The 25,619-nt window shown below is 41.9% G+C and overlaps 1 protein-coding gene across 3 annotated transcripts; it reads right to left on the reverse strand.

The window, feature by feature from the left end:
* Positions 1-743: 743 nt before the first annotated feature.
* On the reverse strand, positions 744-17,983 carry fam107b (family with sequence similarity 107 member B). 3 transcript variants are annotated; one of them, XM_018663928.2, is made up of 4 exons: positions 17,783-17,983; positions 5,506-5,677; positions 2,477-2,633; positions 744-2,369 (listed from the first exon to the last, which is right to left on the reverse strand). In XM_018663928.2, exons 1-4 carry the CDS (start codon positions 17,943-17,945, stop codon positions 2,250-2,252), a joined length of 612 nt encoding a protein of 203 aa, XP_018519444.1. In that variant the 5' UTR covers positions 17,946-17,983; the 3' UTR covers positions 744-2,249. The 3 variants fall into 3 exon arrangements, with proteins under 3 accessions (XP_018519444.1, XP_018519446.1, XP_018519445.1); XM_018663930.2 differs by having other exon boundaries at positions 17,787-17,936; XM_018663929.2 differs by lacking the exon at positions 17,783-17,983 and adding an exon at positions 6,634-6,815.
* Between the last annotated feature and the right edge of the window lie 7,636 nt (positions 17,984-25,619).

Here is a 25,619-nt window from a genome sequence, read left to right on the forward strand (position 1 = left end):
AATACATTTCCCATTTATCCAAGTCCAACTGAAATTAAAATGTTTGTGATCAATATGTGCACCTTTGGTATGTCTTTTGACTTGTGGGGTCAAAACTGTTATTTTCAAAATGAAGATTTATTCATCACAGTGTCTCTTAACAGCTCTGTTTTTAACAGATGTTTTATTTTGAAATGATGTCTTCCTATTTTCTTGCTGGTTTCAACCATCTTGCCATCCTGAGCTCATTTTTAATGACAGGCCACCACAGTAGTTTCCTTTACTCATCAAAACCTCAAATTCTATGTTTTCTTTTTAAAAACAGAGTTTGACCTGTATTTTATCCTGCAACTGATATTATTAGTGTAACTAAATAGCTTAGTTTTCCTATTAAAAATCATCTTCACCCACCATAAAGCCCAAATACTATTAATAGTTATATATCGTTAAATATTGTGCTGGATTCTAGGTTAAGCCAAATGCATTACAATCTCTGATATGTTATTTTCCAGATCTGTAAATCCATCATTGTTTATGTTCCACACACTGCCCTGCATCTAGACATCTGACTGTTGCGGTCTGTGAACAAAATCAACATCCAGCTCCAGACTAAATAAACTGGGCTTATCAAACTAATGACTGCTTGATAGGCCCACTGCTCTGCTGTTATTTTTGCATTACGTTCCATTTGGAAAATAAAGCCTGCAATTCATCGGATAACAAATCCAGAGTCCAGCAGCACACCAAATAAAGAAAAAGAAATGGAACGTGTTAAAATTATGTTTATTTGGAAGAAGATTCTTGCGAGGAACACAGAGTTATGTTGTTGTAAATCTGCCTCTTCCCATGATAATAATAGCTGTTGCCTCTTAGCGACCCATAAACTAGAATTTCAGACCCATAACATTACTTTATGTGATTTTTAAATAACCACGAAATGTGCACGTTATCATCCAAAGTAATCACAGTTGTGTAACCATTGTGGGATTTGTGTGTGGTGCTGGGCACACATGCTAGTTGAATAGTTTTGCAGTTAGCATCCACTTTAGTTCAGATTTACTGATTTAAATGACCTGTCTGCACATCTATAGCTCCACTGTAAATAAAGATAAAATACTGAAGTGATAAAGTTCCAGGACACTTATCAGAGTTGTTTCAGGAGCCATGCAGATATCACAAGATGGCAGGTGGCCTACAAGTGTTCAGTTTCTTCTGGTCTCTACCAAATCCTTTTATGGTAAAAACACACAAGGACCAATCAGACAGGGCTTGAGGCTTATTCTTATTGACCAGCCTGAAAAAAACTTAAATTATTTATTAAGTAACACTTTTATTCATACAAAACAACAGAATATATAAAGAAAATGTCACTCTCATGCCTGGGAGTTTTACTATTGCTCAAAATTGCATTAGCTGAGGAAATGGCATGTTTAAAATAAAAAAAAAAATAAAATAAAATAAAGCAAATGTGAGTGTTTCACACAACCATACACTCCCTTCGTCCTGTTCTGGCTTCATAAACTATACTGTAAAACAAACTAAAATACAGAACCATTAAAAGTGTCCTCCCCTATACCTGGGCTAAAAGCTACAAACATAAATAACAAAAGCACATTTGTTTGGCTTTTACATTACACAGCTTCAAGAGTCCATCCAGTGTCCACTTCCTTATTTGATTCTGAAGATGAGAATGAAGAAAAAACAAAAACAAAAAACAACCAACAACGATAACAACATCGATAACAGTAAAGAGAAACGACAGCTTGCTGTAGAGAGACAAGTGAAAACGGGGGGATGAAAAACTCCTGTGTCTGTGTGTGTGTGTGTGTGTGTGTGTGTGTGTGTGTGTGTGTGTTTGGTTGCTTTGTTTCTCCATCAGAGCTCATTGGAAGCTCACTTTCCTTCGCTGAAAAGCGTGTAACATGTAACATGTCTGTGTTAGGTCCCTTCTGCGGGGGAGAGGGGGTGCTGTGTGCTGCTGGGTGGGTGTGAGGAGCAGAGGTGAGTACTGGCGGTCCGTGGCAGGCAGGCAGGCAGAGTGGGAGGAGGAGGAGGAGGGGGCGGTCTTTAGTCTGTAAAGTCTCTCTCTCCTACACTGCAGGGAGGAACAGCTAGGTTGGGGAAGCCAGGAAAGTTCTCGGACCGCAGTCGAGGGGCCACTGCCGTGCTCCTCTGACAACACTCGCTTTTTTTTTGTACACACACTCCTGACGTCTCTGTGCTCACAAACACGCACACAATCAGCCCGACCCAGACACCCCTGCTGGTTTTTAGGTGGTTCGTTCCTCCCCGTCAGTCTCCTGCTTGGTCCTGCGCAGGTTGCCTTTCATCTTCACAAACTCGGGGGTGTTCTCTTGTTCCTCCTCAATTTTCTGTTGCTCCAGCTCCAGCTGCAGAAATACACAAATTCATTAACTTTGTTTTCTTGTTTTCTCTTGTACTCAGATTCACTAAGTGTTGAGGCAACAGTTTTATTTCCCTTCTTTCAATCATTTACCTGCTCTAGTTTCTGTTGTCTTTTCATGAGCTCGATCTCCAGGTCACTCCTCTTCTTGTGGGCCTCCTGTTCCTCCTTCTGTGCCTTAAGAACTTGCTCCCTCTTTCTTTTCTCCAGAACCTTCTGGAGCTCAGGTTTGTTCTGAGGAGCCAGACCCCTGCGCAGAATCAATCAGGGACACAGCATGTTACCAAAATTAAGCTTAATGAACAACCTCCGGCACCACGTGCTAATCACACTGCAGACTCCCAACTCAGAGGGAGAGTGGCATTCAAATTCATGCGTAACAGATGATGACCATGACCTCATTCTACTTTGACATGCAGATCTGTATTAGATGTTCTGGATTAATCATGTCAGTCATGTTTCAGGAAAGTCTTGATTTTGAGCCAATCACAGATTGCTCTACTTTTTTTTTTTACCAATCTGCATACGTGATGGCTGCCAGCACTGGATCCGACTTTGGAAAAATGATTTGAAATCGTGGGACTCTGTTCCTTTTCTTTTCTTTTTCTAAGAATGGAAAAACAACCCCAAAACATCAGTCCCCAAAAAAATCCAGAAACAATTTCCAAATACTTTTCCTTGTATGAAAGCTTTCTCGGGTTGAGAAGTCATTGGGAGCCAGAGGGATTGTTACACAACCGCCTGGGTTTGTGTTGCAAAAATCAAAAAGAGGACAGGGACATCTTAGTAAAGTGTGAGCGTGTCTTGCAAAGAGGAGCAAAAAATACCAAATGTTATGTAATGCTCCAAACTCCTCCAAAATTACCAGAGAGAAGGGTGGGGGCTGAGGATGAGTCTTGGGAGTAGAAGTACTAAAGACAGAGGGGAACAGAGATGGGTTGGAGGCAGCTAGAAAGGGCAAAAACCAATAAACAGCAAAGCCTGCAAACGACTAGGGGGTACAAACAACAGGTTCCACGCAAGAAAAAAAAATGTTAAGAGGAGAAAAAGGACTGAGGCTATCCTTGGTCAAAAATTCAATCTCAAGGCCGTTTATTAATTCAATTTCAAAACCAGATTATCCAGGTTACTTAACTCTCCTCGTGGTTACAGATTTTCCTTTTCACCATGAAAGCTTAAAAGGCTACGTCTGTTCTTCAAAGAAAACACTGCGTGCCTACCTGCCTGCAGTTCAGCAACAACAATGCCTTAATTAAATGCATTATTAAGTCCTGAAGATTACATAACCGAGCTCACGATGTTCCAAGAAGGAGTGGGAGTTAATTTACAACAAGGCACTGTGTTATCTAAAGTCACTGCTGCAGTTAAATACCCTGTTTCTCCTGAAAGTGAGGGTCTTGTGAAAGCACTTAGCGAAGCAGAAGTGGAGCAGAGGGTAAAAGATGTGATCGGGTCAGGTTGTTTTCAAGCACCTAGTGTGGGGGTGGGGGTCAAGGTCACTGAAAGCAATAAGACAGGCTATAAAGATGCTTACTCTGCTCTCCTTTCACTGTGGGCAACAGTTTACATAATCACTGACCCTCCTGTTCACGACCCCTCCCATGACTGCAGACGCCCTCTAGCAGACGGGGAGGAATGTGTGTTCAAATCCCACACATCGATACCCCCATCTGCTCAAATGCTTTACCAGTTTTGCTGGCTGAATTGCTGAAATTCCTCTGCGTGTGTGTGTGTGTGTGTGTGTGTGTGTGTGTGTGTGTAGGAAGGGTCACTACAGCTAAGTGAGCAAAGGCAGAAAAAGGCCTACGGCTAGAGACTGTTTTGTAATCTTGATTACATAACACATTTTTTTTCTTCTCCATACAGCCATCCATCCATCCATGCGTCTGTCCACCTCCCCCCACCCCTCCCCACTCTCATCACTGTGACTAATCCACCATGCAGGCAGGCTTTCCATACTCTCAGTTCACAATATGAAAGCCCAATCAAAACAGCTTCATCCCTGTAAAAGCCCACTAGATTTATCTGTCAGACTTCGACTGGACATTCTTCCTCTAGATGACCAGTAAACAATATTCAGCAGTATTTGGGATGGGATATTTTGATATTGTTAGCCAACCCCCCCCCCAAAAAAAAATCATTTATGTCCTGCCTGCATCACTATTAAAGCACCTCACTCTTTGACCTGTTTAAGACAGAGCATTGCTGCTGTGATGTAACAGCTGTCATCAGCATGTGTGTTTATGTAGCTATTTATAGATCAGGCACAAAGCTGCTGCCACTGTATGGTGAGAGAAAATACAAATATTTGGTGTCAAAAGGGCGATCACAGGCCCGGGTGTGCATGTTAATTTTCGCACGTAGACACTCGCTAACTAGAGTAGACTTAAGGCTGCATGAAATTCTCTGTAGTATGATCTGGCATAAATGTACACAGCCAGTCCAGGCTCATCCTGTACAGTATAACCTTTACGTAACCAATTTTTGACACACTAATGCACTTGAGGTTTTATATTAATGGCTTCTATGAAAGTTTTATATCCTAAGCTTTACATAATACCACTGCTGCTGGAGGCTGGAGGGACCAGTGAAGTCCACGACAGTAACACACTGCAGGAGCATCAGCACAGTCTGCATGGATACATTCAAACCAATTAAAAGAAAGAAGCAAGGTTACTGTGTTAACTCATCCTCCATTAGTGGAGATTAAACTAAATTAGCCTGGATCTGAACACTGTACTGTTTTTTTTTTTAGGGGCACAATTGGTGCTGTTGCCATAAACAAACAAGGAGATGATGAGTGACAGAGTTTTACCGCTCAATAAATGAATAAAACATTATCTTTCCAATCCTTTGCTGCATGTGGAAAAAGTTGCTATCTGCTTTATTATTGTCCCAGCCACAGGTTTGGAATTCAGCCATCATTGTTAAAAAAAACTGCTCTGCCTTTGTTTATGTGCCATAAACCTTAATATAACTGTGGGTCGCTAACTCTAAAATGAGAATCTCTCTCTTAAAGCTGTTAATTATCAGGTGTGTCTATCAGTAGACAGATAAAAAGTAAAGACATTAAAAAAGAGACAACAAAAGATGTGTGAGAGTGTGTTTTCCTGTCTCCTGACCTCTTCTGGTTCATGAGCAGCTCTCGGTGCAGGTCCTGGTGGTTACGGGAGTTCTTGACCGGGTTGATCAACTTCTTGGGTTTGATGAGCTCATCGCAGTCTCCCTCCAGATAGTCCGGCTCCGCCATGACACTCCTCCCCGGTGACAGCGACAGACCAGGGTCACACGGATCTGAAACGACAGAGAAACAAAGGAAAAGGACGTTCATTTAAGCACTGCTATGAGATGAGTTCGGATGCTGCTATGTGGAGACAGAAATCTGCCTGTGTTACAAAGCCAGACATTCTTCTGGGAACTATTATTTCTCCGAAATTGTGCTCCTTTCAAACCCTCATATGAGCATCTCCCCAATTCTCTGGCATAAGTTCAGAGTTTTTGAATGGTCTCTATAGTGATGGAGAGACTCAGCAGTGGAATTACATAATTGTTCCACACTGAGTGAGTAGGAACATTTCATCCTCCCGTCAGATGATATAAAAGCCATATGCAAAATGATAAAAAGATGAATCACAACAGCACAGAGCCACACTTTAAGATCTTTCAGAAACATAAATATTTAAGAGGCTACTAATACATACAGCAACTAACCCAAAGATGGCCATTTTACTCAGTAGGTTAATGGAAAAAAGTGAAATGAAATTTCAAAATAATTTTACATTTTATTAGCTAGAAATATTTGTATTACAGCAGCTGTAAATACTATATTTTCCTTGTACGCAAATGTAATCAATGTATTTGTGTATCATTATAAAACATGTCAATCGCAGAATGCATGCAGTAACACCACGGTCAGTAACTTTTATGGCAGTTAAGTGCCACTCTTTTCCAGACTGCTTTGCTCAATGAAAATCCTACTTGCATCTGAACTGATGGCTCACACACTCTATTTTTAAAGAACAAATAATCATGGATTTCTAAATGATGAAACAGATATATCTGAGGATCAAGCCAACTAGAATCAAAACAGAATAATATTTGACTAAAAAGATGTATTTACGTAATGAAACTGATTTAACATGCACTTACACATATTCATGTACATGCAGATATGTGTGAACCAAGACCAAAACTATTCACTTTTACATAATGTAAAAAAATGTTCAAAATTCAATCTTTGCGTAACTCACCCTGCAGATGAGGAAAGACGGGGTATCTGAACATTGTCGTCATCTCTGCTGTTTTTATTCAGAATTTATTTTCCAGGAAAAAAAAGCTATTAAAACCTGCTGTCCTGTTTATCAGTGCTTTGCAGAGCCTCACGTAGGAGAGGCGCTTTGTTCTGCACAGCTGTCTGCTACTGAGCTGCACGGAGTTCAAAGTCTGTTTTATAGCTACGCTCTCTCACACACATACACACACCTCTCTCTCTCTCTCACTCACTCACTCACTCTGCTCCCTCCGTCACCTACTCCCTCCCACTCACTCACTTTCAATGCACATATCTAGACGAAGACAAGTTTATACCCAAATTTTCCCTGTTGCTTAAGAAACAGATTCTTCACTGGTGATTAATTATTCCCAGTTGTCACGTTATGGAACTTAAGGGTATTTTTATCCTGTTGGTAAAATAGTCCTGTTTATTCTTGGTGGGATGACGTCCATTTAAAAATAGTAGTAAATTGGTATTATTGTACACCACAACATTTGCAGAGTCTGCTTACTTTAGTATTACATATAAAGTCTCATGCATTTTCTCTCCCACAGTCTGAGGAATGACTCGGATTTATAAACAATCATGCTCTCACATGCCTGTGATTTTAAGGCGTTGTCTTGTTACCTGTCTGCGGCTGATAAGTACAGACTGGAAACACAGGGTGCGTTTTTGAAACAGGCCAATCACAGTCTTTGGTTGTTCCGAAGAATCACTGCACAGCACGTGCTAGACGCAGAGGTGGGGGAGTGTGCCTTCAGAATCAAAACATACACAAGGATGGTTGGTGTAATGATTTAAAGGAGCCACTAGAGGTCGACATTCTTGCATCCCACAAACTAAACCATGTCAGTTACATAACAAAGAAGCCTAGGATAAACATGATTTGTGGCTGCATGCTGCAGAACAAAGAGGGAAAAGTGCCACACAATAAATTCCTCTGATGGAAATAATGGAACGTGCTGAACAAAAATACTGCTTTTTCCAGTAGGTTGTGATGTGCAGACGTTGCAATGTGTAATCCCTTTTAATCTCAGATTAGTAACCTTTTAAAAATGATCTTTACTAACTCCTGTGGCAAAACACGAGTTTTGGGTCAAGTTTGGAGAGGAAAATATTCATGACTCTATTCCTAAAAAACAAAAACATGCCAGTCACAGCACATTTTGTGACACAGCCAGGACGTGGCGACAGTGTTTGTGCATGTGAGATGGCAAGAGGTGGGCTAAACAGCTTGTGGCTGTAATCAGGGGCTGCGCACATGTGCTGTGTACATCAAAGGCAGTTTCTGTTAATGCCGGAAGTAGGGGGTAGAGCAACTTACAGACATGGCAGTGTTGTCAAAGTGTCCGTTAGTTTAACACATCTGCTCCAACTTCCTCTGTGCCCCAGGGGAGAGGGGAAGTGACATAGGGAGTTCAAAAGAGACCTGCAACCTCAAATTGGAGCCCTGCTTAAAGTCAACCTTATCACTGGTACTTTTGCATGTTTTCGTTTATGTTCCTTTTAGTTTCACTTAGATGGTATGAAGATAACATGTTTCACTATCTGTTAACGTCTGACACATAAAGAGCAGTGCAGATAACTAAGTTAACATGTTCTACTGTTGGTCAGATAAGGGCCAGCATGCAGGGTTGTGTCTCACGATCTCTTCTTCTTCAGAAGTCTTCCTCTGTGTGGGTTTCAGGACTACACCATCAGCCACTTCAACACATACAGTAGATTGTACGTGTTAGTATCTACCACATCCTATTTCAACATATCTCTATGCCAGAACATGCCCTATGGAAGCATCGCTCCGGGCACAGATATCGGTACGCCGTTTTCAGGACAACACTTACTGCTGTTCCAGGAATCCCATTAAAACAGCTAGTTTATTGGTTTTGGAGACACACCCTCACAGCAGAGACAACAGGCATGCACACACACACACACACAAACAAACACACAGGCACAGACAGATAATGAGACCTGATTTCTACAAAAAAGGACACACTATTTAGAGGATTCAAAATGTCCAAGCATTACAGGGATAAGATGGGTAGAAAGTTAATGAAAACAATGGAAAAGAAAGGAGAAAAACTGGGTCAGAGGAGAGTGTCTAGGAAAAGAGAAAAGGGAGTTGGCTGAAGACAGCTTTCCTCTGTTTACTTCATTCTCCCTGTCATCCTCATGACCTGTGTATGACTGTGATCTCACGATCTGTGAAATGTCACATTTTTTAACCAACTAGCTACAGGAAATATTCACTCATATGAAGAAAAATACCAAGAGAAAGATGAAAAAAGTAATGCAGAGAGAGTTAAATCCATGTAGAAGCTGAAACTGTACACACACTTTCCCCATAATATAACAGACTTTTCATCGTATAAAAGTAAGAAGAAAATGTGCATGTGACGGTTTATTTTAAAAATGAGGAAGTAATTTGATGATTGTGTTTGATAAATGTGTTTGCATGCAACAGTGTCTGTGTGAAAGTGTACCCCATGGTGGCAGGTTGCATTAGAGCTGATAGAATGGCTTATCTTGGAAGGGTAGAGCGCCTGCACTGTGCCAACTGATTGCATCACCGTGGCCAGCTCTGCTATATGAGCTAACACGCACACAGACTTGCATTCATAATACAGACTCATTTCTCAATTTCCCCCTCAACTGTCATTTTCTTCAAGTCGCCATGGAGACCTGCCTTCACTGCCACACTTAATTTAGTGACACAGCACTAAGGAGCAGATCATAGCCGATGCCAACTTCTGACTGACAACTCAAGGTTTCCTATGGGCAGCACTGGAACCACTTCCAACAGCTGAAATAAACTCCTCAAGAACAACATTAAAGTGGCTATAATCAATGGGTTTTTTTATAACAACAACAGATCAAATGACTATGTGTAACATGGAAGCTGCTGCTTGCAGTGATGAAGCCACATAGAATTATCACCCACAGTTCAACCCAGCTTGACGGAGCTTTATAGCTACTTCTTTCTCATTGTTTTTGTTTTCCAGCCCGCAGCTTTACTGTTTTGGTTCAGTCTCGCTGCTCTGATAGAGGCGTTTTTGCAGCAGGCAACTGTTTTTAGTGAAAAAGCTCAGATAAACCCACCATCAACTACCTGCTCAGCACCAAACAGCAAACAGACATACTTAGCGGAAAGAGAGAGACTAAAAACAATGCTAATGTTGCCCTGTGTCTGCGTTTCATGTAAATAGGCAACTGTATGCTAACATATTTTAACTTAAAATGTGATAATATGTTATTGCTGGGTTCAAAGCTTGTCTCAAAAACAAAGAAAAGACAAATCCCTTACTGAAGGTTCAAAAATATAGATAAATAATGTATAAGTCCATTTATTTAAAAAATCTTTGCATGAAAAGTTGTCCTCCTGGTCTAACCCAACAGAGGAGAGCACAGATGGGCAGAAAGAGTACTGATGAGGGATGAGGAGGAGTACATAAATTGGTCATTATCAGTGCAAGAAGCAGACAAGCAATACTATGAATACTATAAGAGAAATAATTACAAAAAGGTGGATTGTTACTGACATGGACAAGAAAGAAGAAAGACAGGGGGAGAGCCTTACGTTATCCACATGCCAGACGGTATAAAAACACATGGAAAAACCTAGAGAACTAAATGCTGAATAATGACACGGTTTAGCCCTCCGTGAGTCATGAGTGGCCCTCTTCCTGCTGCAGCCTCGAAAGACAGAGAAAATGAAGGCGACAAGAGCAGCTGGTAGCCTGCTTCACCATCTGACCCCCACCCCCTGTCCTTCTCCAGGATACGGGCACAAGGCGGAGGACACCATCCAGAGCTCTGCACAGGGTGGGGTTGGGATGTCAACTGGTCATTGGTTGCAAACACATGGATGACCACACCCACTCCGACATCAACCCCTAGCCAGGATTTGTCTTCCACAGTATTCAGCACAGGGGTCACACACACACACATTGATCAGCATTTTAACATCTGTTTTAGACACATCTAACATGAAAAAAGGATTTGACTTTTGAAAGAGAAATCACTTTTTACTCATTGATGGTTCTTTTTGGTTAATAAGAAGCTTAAAGCCTAACTATACTTATGTAATCCAAGACTTTGTATATTTTCTTGCTATTAGCTGTGGCTTTGGAGAGCTAACACACCAAAAGAAGGTCAACAAAAAAGTATAAATTGCCCATATTCTGATAGAAACTTAATTTACCATCTGCTCTCTTGTTCTGATATCTCCTCCTTGTCCCATATAGTTGCTCTCATTCACTCTGCCTTTCTTTTTTTTTTTTTGGCCAGATCCTGTCTTTTCTGCTCACAGATGGGAGGTTCACCCCTCAGGGGAAATTACGTCATCAATACCCCTAAAGCAACCCCCACACCCCAGTCTTTCTCTGTCATATACACACACACACATATACACAGCCCCACCACCACCACCTCTTGCTGTGCGTTTTAAGCCGGACAGATCCGGGTGTGCGTCTCCAAGCCTCTCTGTTAATGAAGCGGCCATTCAGCCACAAATAGAGGAGGCCCTAATTAAAACACACAGATAGATGGGCTTTTAACTGACAGCTGAGAGGGGGGTGGGGGCAGGGAGAGCAAGGGTGTGTGTGTGAGAGAGGGAGAGAGTGAAAGTGACAGAAAAAGTGAAAGAGAAGCAGAGAGTTCGTGGCCTAGCAGTGACGATGAGCTCATTTCCCGGACAGACCCTGTACACGTACGCGCTCATTTACGGGCCTCCCCCTACGAAGACGCATAAATCACGGTGGGAAGCACAGTGACGTACATGCGCACACATTACCAGAATAGAGAATCAAACAGTAGAATCGCATACTTTCCACACACATTCAAAGTCAGCATGAAGTAATAACACAGCCTGCATATCTACAGGGCTTGTTCTCATTATTTTGCATGTGTAAGCAAAATAGTGCCTGAGTACAAATGACACTCATGATCCAACCCTCAGGAAAAACTGACCTGCAAATGCATGCCAAAGATAGAAGCAGCCAATGAGAGGAGACAAAACATGAACAGCATGAACTGGACAGAGGCACAGACATGTTCCAAAATGCAAATGCAAAGTTCCACTCCTGCAATTGCTATCAACAGATTAAGTTAAGACTGAGCAAACACTCGAACAAAACAAAATTTACAGTTACTACCAGTGTACAGACAATGATAGGTTGAGTAGTGAATGAAGATGTGGTGTTTAGACTACAAATACAGCTAACACTCATGGCATTTGGCTCAACAAAACTAAACCGTGGGACGATCTGACAGAGAAACAAAGATAGGCTGAGAGTGAGAGGAAAATGGTTCCTCAAAAAGTATGCTGGGGAGTTTGGGGGTTGAGATCTGTTTTGTATTTCCTGCCTTGGAGTGGGGGTCTGGAGCAGAGGAGAAGAGGAGCTGGGGAATTCTGGGGGCCTCATCGTGTACTGACCTCTTAAAGCACCCGCCCAGCTCCCACAATACGATGATGTCAGTAGGGAGACGCGAGGGTGTGGGAATTTACAATCATGGGGTTTTGTAGGGTTCGTAAAGCACAGACGCGCACACACCCCATGCAAGGAGAGGATAATGTAACACATACTACATCATGTGATGGAGGCATGAGCTGTTAGGCTTTAGCTATGCTGTGTGTGTGTGTGTGTGTGTATAAAACCCTGATGTCATTGAGGGAGCACAAGGCGGCTCTATAGACTGTCATGATGAAAAGTAAACACCCAAACTCATTACAACGCCTGCCAGCCAGGACTAATAGCTCATACAAAAACACATCTGAATTAGAGTCTCTCCCTCTAACTTACATACAGTTCTCGTCTCTCGGGCAACCCTGTGTTTACAGTAAAGAAAAAAAAAACATCTCTTTTCCTTGTCTTCACTTGCAGTCTGAGTAATATCAATTTCCTTTTTCTACTGGCCCTGGACTTAAGTCATCTAACTCATCTTCTAATGATGAGTGTATGCATTTGATTTGACACTCGTGCTCTTCAGAAGTGAGAACATTAAATGGGGAAGTGAGAAAAGAAAGTTCAAACTATCCCATCACACAAAGGCCTTTGTTGTACACTGGACACTGTAATTTCAAAATAGAGAAGCCTTTACAACTCTACTTCGCATGTCTATGTTCTGCACAAGTGAGCTCTTATTGTAAGTTCTCTATTTTAAGTGAAAAACAAGTTTAAAAAAAAAAAAGCCCAGTACATTCATCACTTTGGTAACGATTACATGTACAACGTCAATGTGATTTTGGGGTCTGAGCTTGGCTTGAAACCAAGCATCTCTTGTGGCTGTATAGTTCCTAAAATCTGCTTCTGCATTACTTCCCATCCCTCTCCCTGTCTCGCATCTGTTGGATAACCACTATGGCTGCATTTGGTCTTGTCTGATTATAATGCGAGGCTGACCGCTTCCACATCCAGCTTTTAGGAGTTGATTGCAGTATGAGTATCCAGATCTGCCGGCTGACGTGCCTCGACATGACTGTTAGATTAAAGAGTGACCGACGCCTTTTATTGAAAGGATGTTTGCTCACATGAGAACAAATTGATCACGTTTTGTCTGTGATCTCTGCTATTCAGCTGAAACATGCCTGGTTTGACAGTTTGTGTTCAGCACCGAATTGCTTGTGTGAAGATCTGCTGCCGCACGTTGTGAGCCCCGGGGCGAGGCAGATTACAGGATGAATGGGATGGATTGAAAAGGCACAGACACCACTTTGAGTCACGCTGAGGGAATGTGATGAACCTGCAAAGTGATTATTGCTTTGGGCACACAACAGCAATATACATGAAGGGGGCACATGGACACACAGACACACACAGCCAGACATTAACTGACACCTTTGAGTGACAGAAACATTTGGATGCCAGCTATGTACACTTTTCTTTAAAAGGTTAAAATCAAAGTGCTTACTCAAACTAAATTCTGAACACATGTCACTGAATAATTGGTGAGGGGGTACAGTTTGGGGTCACACCTGTCAGTCAAATACAAAAGGCTGGTCTATACTCTCTCACAGCTGACACTGACACATGGTCTTGTATGTATATGTATAGACCTGATGAGAACAGGTGGAGTGAGACAGATGAACAACACATGCACAGAATCCAGACTGTTTAGCTACAGACATACCCTAAGAGGACAAATTATATACAGAGCACATGTACGTTTAATGAGGCTCCTCTTCAGTCAAATGTAAACATGTGCTCATATACTGCACATTCCTCACACACACACCACCCTCTTAAATGCTGTTCCAATCCAATATCTTTCTCTTTGGTGGTGTAAAAGCCACATAGTTTAAAAAAAAAAAAAAAAAAAGCCACAGCCGTTTCGTCTGGCTCAGCAGTGTCAAGTGCTGTTCAGTCATAAAGGAAGAGTCTTTGTTATGGCTCTGCTGTCTGTTCCAGTTCCAGATGCAAAGCTTTGTGCTTTACTGCCGTTTTCCCCCTTATGGAGCAGAGTCACGCCCCTCCTCTCCATCTACTGGCTGAGCCCAGCTGGGAGCTCAAATCTCATTGGCTGGGGGGGGCAACACCGGGGAGGATTTGGGAGGTTCTCCTTTGTTTACATGCTGGTAGAGAAAACCCCAATAACAACAGTTACCTTGGGCAACTAGACAATATACAGTTAGGGGTGTAAGCTGAACGTGCACACGCACACACATGGATAATGAGGTAACCAGGTGTCTGAAGACAGGCCAAATGAAGAGTCTTTGTTCACTCAGATTCCATGCTTTATGCTCTGTATGACGCAAAATATACACTATGTACATGCATATTTTTAGTTGGGGACAGTAGGCAATCATGTGGTTTCATTGTCTGATGAAACTTTCCAAAGCCAGTATGGGTATACATTCTGAAAGCCCCGTTGGCTTCAGGCTGTGACAGAAACAAGTGGCTCTGTTCCTCCGTGGGTGTGTGTTCCTGTTTGTGTTTGTAATAAGACAAGACCATGTATCTTGATACCAACTTACAAAGCGCTTAATCCAATTCATGCAGTTCCCAATCTCTCTATACTTCAACCTAACAAGATGCAAGGAGGAAGGCATTTCGAGTCTGGGTGCATGCATGCATGTGTGTGTGTGTGTGTGTGTGTGTGTGTCATCCATTCTCCAAGACTACACAAAGTGGTCAGCACAGTAATGGTGCTTTATTGTGATTGAAGCTCCAGCATAACAGCAGGAAAATCAATGAGATTCTTTGAGAAGCCCTGTAGGTGTGTGTGTGTGTGTGTGTGTGTGTGCGCGTGTGTGCGTTTTAGGCTTTGGTATGCATATATCTTATCTTTCTTGTCTTTCATGAGTAAATCAACATCAGGTCCTGAGGCTTCTCAAACAAAAGCAAGACAAGCCTCTGCATGTCTGACTTTCATAGAAATTTACCCCCACCACCACACAAACCCATCCACCCATCCATCCTCACAGCATATCAGGAAACTCAATACCCGAATCATGACATCATAATCTAAAACCATGGTAACACAACCACAGCACAGTGTAAACAAACCCTTTGTGCCGTTGATGGATTCTGTGATTGCATCACTTGTGTTTGCATTGCATCATAACATTTCATTCAATGTGCGTGGAGAGGGGCAGTAACACATACATTATCTGTGAAAAACTGGCAAAACAGATCATAAAGACAAAGCAGCTGCGCAAAACATTGTTTTTTTTTTTTTAAGAAAACAAAAGCACAGATTTGCTCTTTTTCCCTTAAGGTTATTGTTGCATTTCATAAAAGCATATTAAATACTTATTATGAGAGTGGAGGTGTAGCAAAAATATGTGATATTTAGCATAATTACACAAAGGGAGGAGGTGTTTTTTTCAACTGTAAACTAATGTAGTTTCAGGCGAAATAAAAAAGAAGAAATATGTCAGACTTTGCTGTATAACCTTCTAACTTATTAAGGCTTTATCAGGTTTTACCCTGAAAATTGAGCAGACGTGATCTTTGTTTCAGACGAGGTAGTCCACCTCCACAATAAAACTCTGGGAGAAACCCTGGGTTTTGTTTACATATTCTTTGATTAGATGCTTCCTGATATCATTCCTAAGCCAATTTTACATAGTTTTAATATGGTTTGTATCGCTTGTTTGTGTTAAGACAACAGCAGGCTGGAACTGGACAGAGCAGAGACGTGTTTGCTAAAACCTTGAGGACTCGGCTCTCAGCGCAGAGAACCTCTGAAACCTTACTCTTTATTTACACAGCTCATTACAGGGGAAGAACTTAAAAACTACAAGGTAGTCTTTCACCACGAGTGAACGAAACATTTGTGAAGAACTAGTGACAGAGCCTGATCATGAAACACACACAGAGTTAACACTGTGTCTTGTGTCGTGCGGGTTTTAAGGATCAGTGGATTGTGCTGAGTAATGAAGATTTTGTGCCCACAGACAGACCAGCAGGACTGTAGATAATACTCAACACACATGTGGTTCCAAGTTGTACCCCCTCCCGGACACACACCCATTCCTGACCCAAATACCTTGCTTTTCTTGAGGTCAGGTTGAGTCCTTGACATGGACTCGGATTCTATAATGATACATCTGAGAAATGCCCCAGAACCACTAATGGACACACACCGCTATAGAATGGAAACTCAGACATTTCATTCACATATTTAAATTCCTTTGAGTGCAATAATAATGGAGCAGAGAGCATTCCAGTTGTAGCACCCACCACACACAGACACACACAGACACACACACACACACACACACACAGTGACAGCATCAGCCCTTACGGGAAACAGAAGACAGCAAGAGAGACAGAGTAAGAGAAACAGGAGAGAGAGAAGGGAAGGAGGGGGTTCAAAGATCAGAAAACAGATGTAAATCGTTTAGCAAACTCCCCTCCAAATGACTAACACATGTGCGAGAAACTTTCCCCTCCCTGCGTACACACACTCTTGAAAGCTCTGCACCTAGTCTGTATAACATACCCATTCACGCCACCTGTTTTTGTCACTTCTCTCACTCGAACACACCTGATAACCCAAAACTACTTCACATGTTCAAGCTGCTCGGCTGTACTTGCCAGGCTGCAATTTCGCCTCCACCCAACAAACACACACACACACACACACACTCAACCAACCTTATGGCCAGAGCTGGGTTCAACCCTGTTTGTTCAACGTCTTGTTAAAGTTTGACAGAGACTATAAGCCTCTCTGAAAAAGAATCGCCACAAAGTTGGGGAGACTGTCAGACCTGTTGCAACATCACAAAAAGACCACTTTCAAACACAAACACACACACACCTCTTCACATGACAGTTTGGCATGTGTGCTTGATGACAGCACAGGCCAGTGTGTCAGCTTTGACTGGAGCCATGTGCTTTGACACACAGGGCTTTTAGTCATTGCTGTGGTATTACACACACAGCCTTATTCTCACAAAAGATGTAGTCAGATACAGCTCATCCATAACATATGGTCTCCTCTTGTGTTGTTAGTCTCACAAATAGGCCTCATTTCAAGGGTAAAGATTACATTATTACTTGCAGGCTGTGGTGACAAATAAGGAAAAAACAGCAAGTCTTGTGTTGTGCAGATTGTACAGCCCATTGAGACAAGTGTGTAAATTTATCAGAGATTAAAAATAAGTGTGACTATGTTAGAAGACTATACATTGCCATGCGGGATGTCATATGTGAGCATTATAGGTTAAGTCCCCATAACATCTTCTCTTTAAACCACAGGCACACTAGGAACAATAAACGCTGGTGTTTTCTTCAGCTATTCTTCTCACTAAGTGTAAACTGCCCGTAAATGCATCAGTCTGCTCCAAAGTAAATGTAACTGTCGCCTCTGCATTCCGTACAGCAACCTCAACGTGTTTGTTGCTCACTGTCCCGTCGACTACAGTCATGTGCTACAACAAAAGGAGACAATGAAACAAGAGTTTGTGTTTTGCAATCTCATTCTCTCTCTCTCCTCGGTCTTTCTTTTCCTCGTTACTTGCCAGATTTTTATTATTATTATTTTTTTTTAAAACCCTGCCGACGGGAGAGAGGGGAGTCGGGGGCAGACAAGACAGTTGAAACGCGCTGCTTTTGTTAGTGCGCTCGTGAAACAACCTCACGAAAAAGGCACGAGACACACACACACACAGACATACACACCTACCTCAAAGTCGACCCCGACGCGACTTCTCCAACTCGAGTTGTTTAAATTTTTAAATGACAAAGTGGCTCCGGCCGCATCAGAGCGTCTCTTCTTGGGGGTTGAGGTGTGTCCGCGCGACTCTCTTGCTTTTGGAAACTGTTCAATAGCTCCGGCACGCATACACACACACACACACACACACTCTCAGTCAGGACCCATAGAAAATGTAAATTTAAGCTGGGTGGGAGGGATGGAGTGACGTAGGCGAAGGGCTCCTCCTTCCTCCTCTTTCTTCATCTGCTCAGTGAAGTACATGAGTAGGGACTCCTTGAGCTCAGGGCGGGGCGGGGCGTGGATGGAACGTGCGTGCACCCACAAACACACTCAACTGAACAGTAGTTATTCAAATTTTGTTTGACTGGAAACTATTATAATCTGTGATAAATAGTTTTTTTTTCATACGTTTTAGTGTCTTTAGAGAGAACTAAAAGTACTGAGCCTCAAAATATATTAACTGACCAATTCTGTGATATTTTAGGGGTACTGCATTACAATTTCTGTATTGTGGCTTATAGCTGTAATAACTATTTAAGAATTAATTTCTAAAACCCATACTATATAGTCATAAAATATAGTTATCCATGAAAAATGATAAGATCTGTGTGTAATGTGAAGCTGCAGTTCCTCTCAGTTCTATAGCGTGGAACCTTGTTTGCAGCTACAGCTGTTGTTGACCAAAATAAACCCAATGCGGGAGCTGGTGGAGACCAAAACAGAGCGAGAAGGAAAGTGAAGGAAAGCTATGTTGCTATGCTCTGTATCAACGTGTAAATCGAGAACTGTATGCTAACATGTTTGCCACATCTTTATAATGTATTTATATGTGGATTTAACTCTTGGCTCCATAGTTTGTAATGACCATTGACTATAATGTCCTGCAAAAAATGTAGTTCTTTTCTTTCAAATCAAGGGCAAAGTTTGCAGCATTCCCACAAGCAGATCATTTGATCATTCATCACTTTGACTACAACAGATCAGTCTTCTGCCTGTTGTTGTCACTGGCTGAATATCCTGAGCATTCTTTGTGATAAAGAGTAATCTGCTTACTGATGAAGGGCCAGTCGATCTGCTTATCTACCATCCTTCTGTTAAATCTGCTCACTGTTACCCCTAGTTTCATGGTGTTCTGGTGGTTTACTTTGCCTTGCTTAATTCAGTAGACATATATCCTTCTTGGCTACATTGCAGTGGGTTTAATATCTGCTGGATAAACGTCTAAGTTGCTGCACAACTACAGAGCAGGCTTACTGGAAATGACAAAAAAAGAGTACAAAATGGCCCAGGGGTCTGGTTTGAAACCTAAACATGTGGGAGGTGGGGGCGTCAGAGAAGTAAAACATTCCTAAGGACCTTCTCATAATTTAGAAGAGGGGCTGACTAAGAGTGTTGAACTGAACAATAGGATGAGTCATGACAGGGGTCCTCTCTGACAGCAAGGACACTCCCTCCGGTGACCACCGGAGTCAGAGCTCCCACCATGCAGGAAACAGATGTGTACAGTGTGTGTGTGTGTGTGAGTGCATGTAGTTTTGTAGAGAATAAAAGTGATGAGAAATCAAACAGTAGAGCAACAACTATCATGACAAGTGATCACCACCATGCTTTTTCTCATGTACTGTATCTCTACTGCTTAAAGGAATATTTTGACATTTTAGGATATGCTGAAATACACTTATTCTCCTTCTTGCCAAGAGTTAGATGAGGAGACTGACACTATTCTCATATCTGTACGCTTAATTTGTTGTCAGAGCCAGTGGCTGGTTAGCTTAGCTTAGCATAAAGACTGGAAACAAAGGGAAACAGCTAGCCTGGCTGTGTTCAAAGGTAACAAAATCCTCCTTCCTGCACATCTAAAGCCCACTGTTTTATCTTGTTTGTTTAATCTGTACCAAACCCAAAGTGTAAAATAAACATCAATTCACTGTGTTACAGGGGATTATGTGTTGACTCTTTCTTAGCCAGGACCAGTTGCCAGGCAATCAGTTGAAACTCCAGGAAGTTACTGACCCCAGCCAAGGAACAGTCCAGCAAATAACCCCCTGTAAAACAGCAAACTGTTGTACGGCCATGAAGGTTGTATTGATCTCCTCATCAAACTCTTGAAAAGAAAGCTAATGAGTGTATTTCCTAGAATGCTGAGTTATTCTCTAAACTTAAGATGTAACATTAGCTTAATATAACATAACATACATCACCTAATTTATTTCTGACAGGTTTATCCTACTAAAACAAACACTTTCACTGTTAACACCCAAATTATGCTTGAGGTAAAATATTTACCGCATTAGGAACAAAGTACTTCCTCACTGCTATGGCAACAGCCCTATATATGTAAAGCAACTTCAGTAGTGATCAGTAGAGATATTGCATCTGTCAGTAGTTTCCGTTTCAGCTGGTTTCAGGGAAGTCACATACTTCTTCTAAACCACAACTGAGATGAAGAGATCCAGGGGGACAGTTTTGTTGCCACGGCACACCCGAGTAGTGGTTTGAACAAGTGAAAACCCCCATCTCTGTAGAAAAGACGCAAAGTTCCACTCAAAACCGCTGTGCTCTTTAACCTAACTACAAGTTTTGTTGTGCATGCACGAAATATGATGTCAGCTTTCAAATGCCAATACATCCTTTGACTGACCTGTTGCATGTGTCAACATACAGACACAGGCCGTGGTCCAGAATACATAGTTTTGCTGACACTGAAGGTCATCTTGTTACCCTTTCCTGTCTCTGCCTGGAACTAGACAGCCTCACTACCTCCTCCACACTATCTCACACTGCTGGTATAAGTCTAATTTCTGGAGCAGATGTTTCTGTTATCGTCCCAGGGTTTCCCACCATTCTTGTGTGTGTACACGCATACACGTGTGTATGTAGGTCTGTATGTGAGGCCCCTTGTTTTTTCTTTGTCAGGCCTCCAAGGGCCTCCACTTTAAACAGGATATGGCAGTTATCTGAAAACCATGGTGACACAGAGGCTTTCCTCTAAGTGTGGGCAGGTCTTAAAACTGATAATAGTGAATCTCTTTTGGGAAGAATATTCCCTGATTAATAATGAATAACGAATCATAACAAGATCTTAGAAATGCTCACGCAGAAATTCATTGTTTTGTTGTGAGCGAGAAACCACACTGAACATTACACCAGTATAGAGAAGAGGGGAGATGGTAAATGATTGCACGTAATTGTAGCCTAGTGTACATAAACACTACTCGCCACGTGCATGACCTACTTCTAAATGACTGGGGGTTTTACACCAGCAGTACACCCACCATATGCTGAATCCCTGTGTGTTCAAGAGCCCTCAGTTAAATATGAGATACTTGTTGGAATTATCCGTCTGTCTTTTTTAACATCAAGCCACCATTTTCTTCTCTCTCTTGTCCCAAACAGACTTAATGCATTCTTTCCACTCTGTTTTTCTCCTCATGTCTGACCCAGCAACTGTTGAGGGCTTATAACCTCAGTGCACTGGTGGAGAGACCACAAGATAAAAACTGCGTACTGAGGCAATATTCCACATTTATGAGATGTGTTTTGGAAGAAATTGCCAATTAGGTTACTGTAAGTCTTTGTGACTCTGTGAGTTGTCTATATGTGGTTGCATGTATGTGAGTGCATTACAAAGAGGGCGCGTGTAAGGCTGTCTGTGTAGCTTTAATGAAGCTTGGTGATTTTTTTTTTTTTTTAATAAAATGTGGGCAACACTCTCATTGTCAGCCTGTCTGTCTCCAAGATGCTTTCACCAGTTCTTGGGGTAACGTAATGCATTGAGCTTTTCCTGCCTTTCCCTCTTTTCCCTGTGAGTGTTCAGCCAAAGTTCAGCTAATTCAATCACTGCTGGATGACTCACACCACAGTGTCCCTTTCTGCACAGATGCACAGACACACATACACGCACGCGCATCCAAATGCTCACACATGCACCATGGTGCCTGGCTGGATGAGATTTGTGAGGTCAGTGCTGCGTCAGCCTCTCAGCACACTTGTGAAATGATCTCTTGTTCTTCAGCTTCATTAGCCACTCAAACTCTTCCTATCTCTGGTTTTTATCAGCCAATGCTATCACCATGCTTCACCATTCTCTCTGTTATTTATTGTCATTCACTATTTATTTGTCTGAATTCCATATTTCTTTTTTTTCCTTGTCTCTCTTTGACACCAACCCAGATGATTCCCTTGTCTTGAATATAACAGAGAGATATAAAGTTCAGTCTGGAGCAACAATAATTCCTGTGACAAGTAAATTTCTTTTTCATAGAACATTTTTTTTTTTTTCCAAGGCTGCCTCTTTGTTGTAGCACTGAAAAGGTTTTGTCATTAGTTTTAATATTACTTATTATTAGTTATAACTCAGTTTCCTCTTATCTGTCTGCTGCCAGCCATATAAGGTAAATTGGACCACAAAATCATTCCATTCAAATGACAAAAGGATTCACGCCAGTGTGGCAGATGCGCAAATTACAGACTGCGTGCTGTTTCCTGCATTTGCATGCCTATCTGTGTGTTCGTGTTTGCATACATTTGAATGTCATGCATGTGAGCACATGCAAAAAGATCAAGATACAGTAATTTAACTGCAGTTCTTGCATGCTTTGGCTGAGGCTATTATTACTGGTCAAGCCACACAGATTTATTGAGCTTTACATATACAGAGCCTCTCTACTCAGCCTAATGACTAACAACAGAGAATGAGAGCAGATGGCTCAGTTACAGTACAGCAAAGGGTGAAATATCCACAGTGCTGGACAAAAGTGCCCACCACTTACCATGTCTACTTTATCACACAAACCATAGACAATATGTTTATGTGAGCCTGGGATATAAATCTTAAGGTTTGATACAGTACACATATGTTCAAGCCATTAGGAGCACTTACTTTTGTTCATGGATACACAAATGAAGTAATTCATTACTCCCTGAGCAATGTCTAAATACAGGCATGAAAAGCTGTTATTATACTTGGGCCTGTGCACACATGCAGTTCAAATATTTCTTCACGCCACTAACATAAGCTAGTAGGTTATGAATATCCTTGAATGGCATTAATACTAGTTAATCATTGACGGCGTAGGAACAAAACAGAAAAAAAAAGAATTCAGGTCAAATGTGGGAGGTGAGGAGGCCTGGATAAACCTCTACGGGGGACACAGCATAATAGAGAAACGTGCATCCGTCCCTCCCTCTGTCCGTGCACTCGTCTGTCTGTCTGCGTGTTTGTGTGAATAAGCTGAATAAGCGGGATTTCCAACACAGAGAGCAGGAAGGCCCTTCCAACAACACGCACACACCGTGACCGGCGGAAATCAAGGTCAGTGTCACAATTGTGTGCATATGTGCTTGTGTGTATGTGTGTCAGGGAGAGAGAGAGACAGAGGAGGTTCTGTACTTACATTACCCCCTGGTGCATCATAATCTCTCCCATTTTATCCTTGGTGGAAAGGGGGGGTTACAAAAGTGTGCTTGTATTGTTTAAATTTCTCTCATTGGAATAAAGAGACTTCTGTTGTCAGGCTTACAGTGTTCATTGTGTTGCTAAAACAACTCTGAGTGAACCACATGTCACAGATGTTCTCTTGTTTCTCTTTCTGTGTATGTGTGTGTGTGTGTGTGTGCGTGTGCAGACATAGACATAGTTAAGGATGTTAATCCTTTAAAAGCATCTAAAACACTAGGCTGGGTAAGTAAAGCATTAATGTCAGCGCTGCAGGTTAGTTAACCTAGTCTGCCTATTGTCCCACCTTCCATACACGAGGGGAGAGCCTCCTTACATTACCTTAAATACATGTAATCCATACCTCATGAAAATCACGGGATGTTATATACAGGTGGTGGACAAAATAACAGGAACAACTTACAATATTATATAATCAAAGACAACAAATGTCACCTCTGTAAAACTTTTACTTAACTTATTGTAATTTCTGAGGGTGTAGTTAATGGTGATTTGGACTGTACAGCATTATTTTGTGAGATGCTTTCATCTCCTAAACCCCGCCCTCCTAAAATCCATTCTTTGTAATGTTATCAGATGGAGTCAGAAAACAAAAAGGCGAGGAGATTGACTGTAGATGGGGCAGCCTTGGCTTGTGCATGCCAAGGCTTTGTTACATGCTCTGTCCTGCAGGTCTGCTGGCACACACTATTACACACTCAATCACATTATTAATCAGCCACTCAACTCTATCCTTTTACCCATTTGTAGGCCTCCACCCCTCCCACTGCTTTGCCCCAAGACTCATCGCCAAGGTAACCGCCAGCACTCAGCGCTCCTCCCAGACATCCTGGCAAGGTGAGGGAACACACACACAACTACACACAAAGTCACACACACAGAGAATGTCCATCCTCTCCTCTGGATCAGTGTTTACTACGGCAGGACAAAGAGAAATCTCCTTAATCACTCATGAGCAGACAAGTTATGGAACAAAAATTCTTTCATAATGACACGCTGACACATTGAGGGCAGAACTGTGACCCCCGATCACTTCCTCACACGCAGAGTAATTCTTTAAAAAAAAAAAAAAAATGCTGCTCGCCACATAAAAATCAGAGTTGTTTTTCCATCAACGGATGACAACTTGAGCCAGGACATTTTCCATTTTCAAAATCTGTGCCCAGCAACTCCAGAAGTGGAAGAGCAGGAGGAGGAGAATGGAGCGGAATAGAAAAGAAGAGGAAGCTTGTGTTGTTTTCCATACCTGATAACCCTCCATCCTCTGTCTCCCTACAGTCCGACCTGTCAGACGCCGTTTCCTGGAATTCTGATTCCTGACGGAGGGGCATGTGGGAAAGGAACACAAAGGGATACTGTCAGTCACTGTAAGGTCATCACTGAATAACAACCACATTTATCTAATGGGCACGGCAGGTCGCACGTCAATAAATATATGCCTGCATGAGGCTGAATAAAGAAAGGTGTAGTTATGGGGCAATAAAATGGACAGAGATCATAGTACAATGGCCATTTTTAGACAAACAAAAGCCCACGGTAAAATCCCTTTTGGGGACAATAGCATGTATATACAGTAAGTGCATATGCAAGTGGCTAATACTTACTCACTTTGCTTGTCATTTGTGAAATACTGGTACCTGCCTTTACAACATAAATGTCTGTGCTAACAAAACAAGCAATTACTGTCTAATGCCGTATATGTAAATACAGCTCAGATGGCAGTTTGAGGCCAGCATCAAGGCAGACAGTGATTGTTCTATAGGGGGATGTTCATGTTCCTTTCTCTCTGTCGTCCTGTTCAAACCAACCCCTCTATTTGCCTAATAACAGTGTTCAGTAATCTTCTACTACTGTGTGTGGTTCTGTATGTGTCTGTGTGTGAGAGACAGAGTGATACTGAGGAGTTTGTACGATTGTTTCTAACAGGACATTCTCTTATGCACCATGTAATCATTGTTCCTGTGTGTGTGTGTGTGTGTGTGTGTGTGTATGTGTGTACTGTGCTGAATGTTGAGATATGACTGTGGTTTCAGCTCTGGATAAAGAAAGCGCCCCATAAACACGTTCACCTTTGAGGGAGGGTTCAGCGATAAATGCAACACTGATACTGACACACATGCACACATGGAGATAAAGCGCTGGGGTTCAGAGGATCAAAGCTACATCTGTTGTGCAGGACGTCTTGACAAAGACACTAATGATTAAGCCTGAAGAATTACACGCTGGATGACGGATTGACACATAATAACTAAAAGTCATCTTCTGTTGGTCATGCTTACACACTCCTCATTTTTCTTACATGACATACTGTACAGTCTCTTCCCATTATGCCATGTCATTGA

Source organism: Lates calcarifer, linkage group LG10 (assembly GCF_001640805.2).
Source record: "Lates calcarifer isolate ASB-BC8 linkage group LG10, TLL_Latcal_v3, whole genome shotgun sequence".
Lineage (NCBI taxonomy): Eukaryota > Metazoa > Chordata > Actinopteri > Centropomidae > Lates > Lates calcarifer.

Excerpts from the sequence above, each read along its gene's own strand:
- fam107b (XM_018663928.2), bottom strand. The coding sequence starts at position 17,945 with ATGCGTGCCGGAGCTATTGAACAGTTTCCAAAAGCAAGAGAGTCGCGC. Across the intron at positions 5,678-17,782 it reads CGGGGTCGACTTTGAGGTAG|ATCCGTGTGACCCTGGTCTG; the intron begins GTGTGTATGTCT and ends CTGTCGTTTCAG. Across the intron at positions 2,634-5,505 it reads CTGCTCATGAACCAGAAGAG|GGGTCTGGCTCCTCAGAACA; the intron begins GTCAGGAGACAG and ends GATTCTGCGCAG.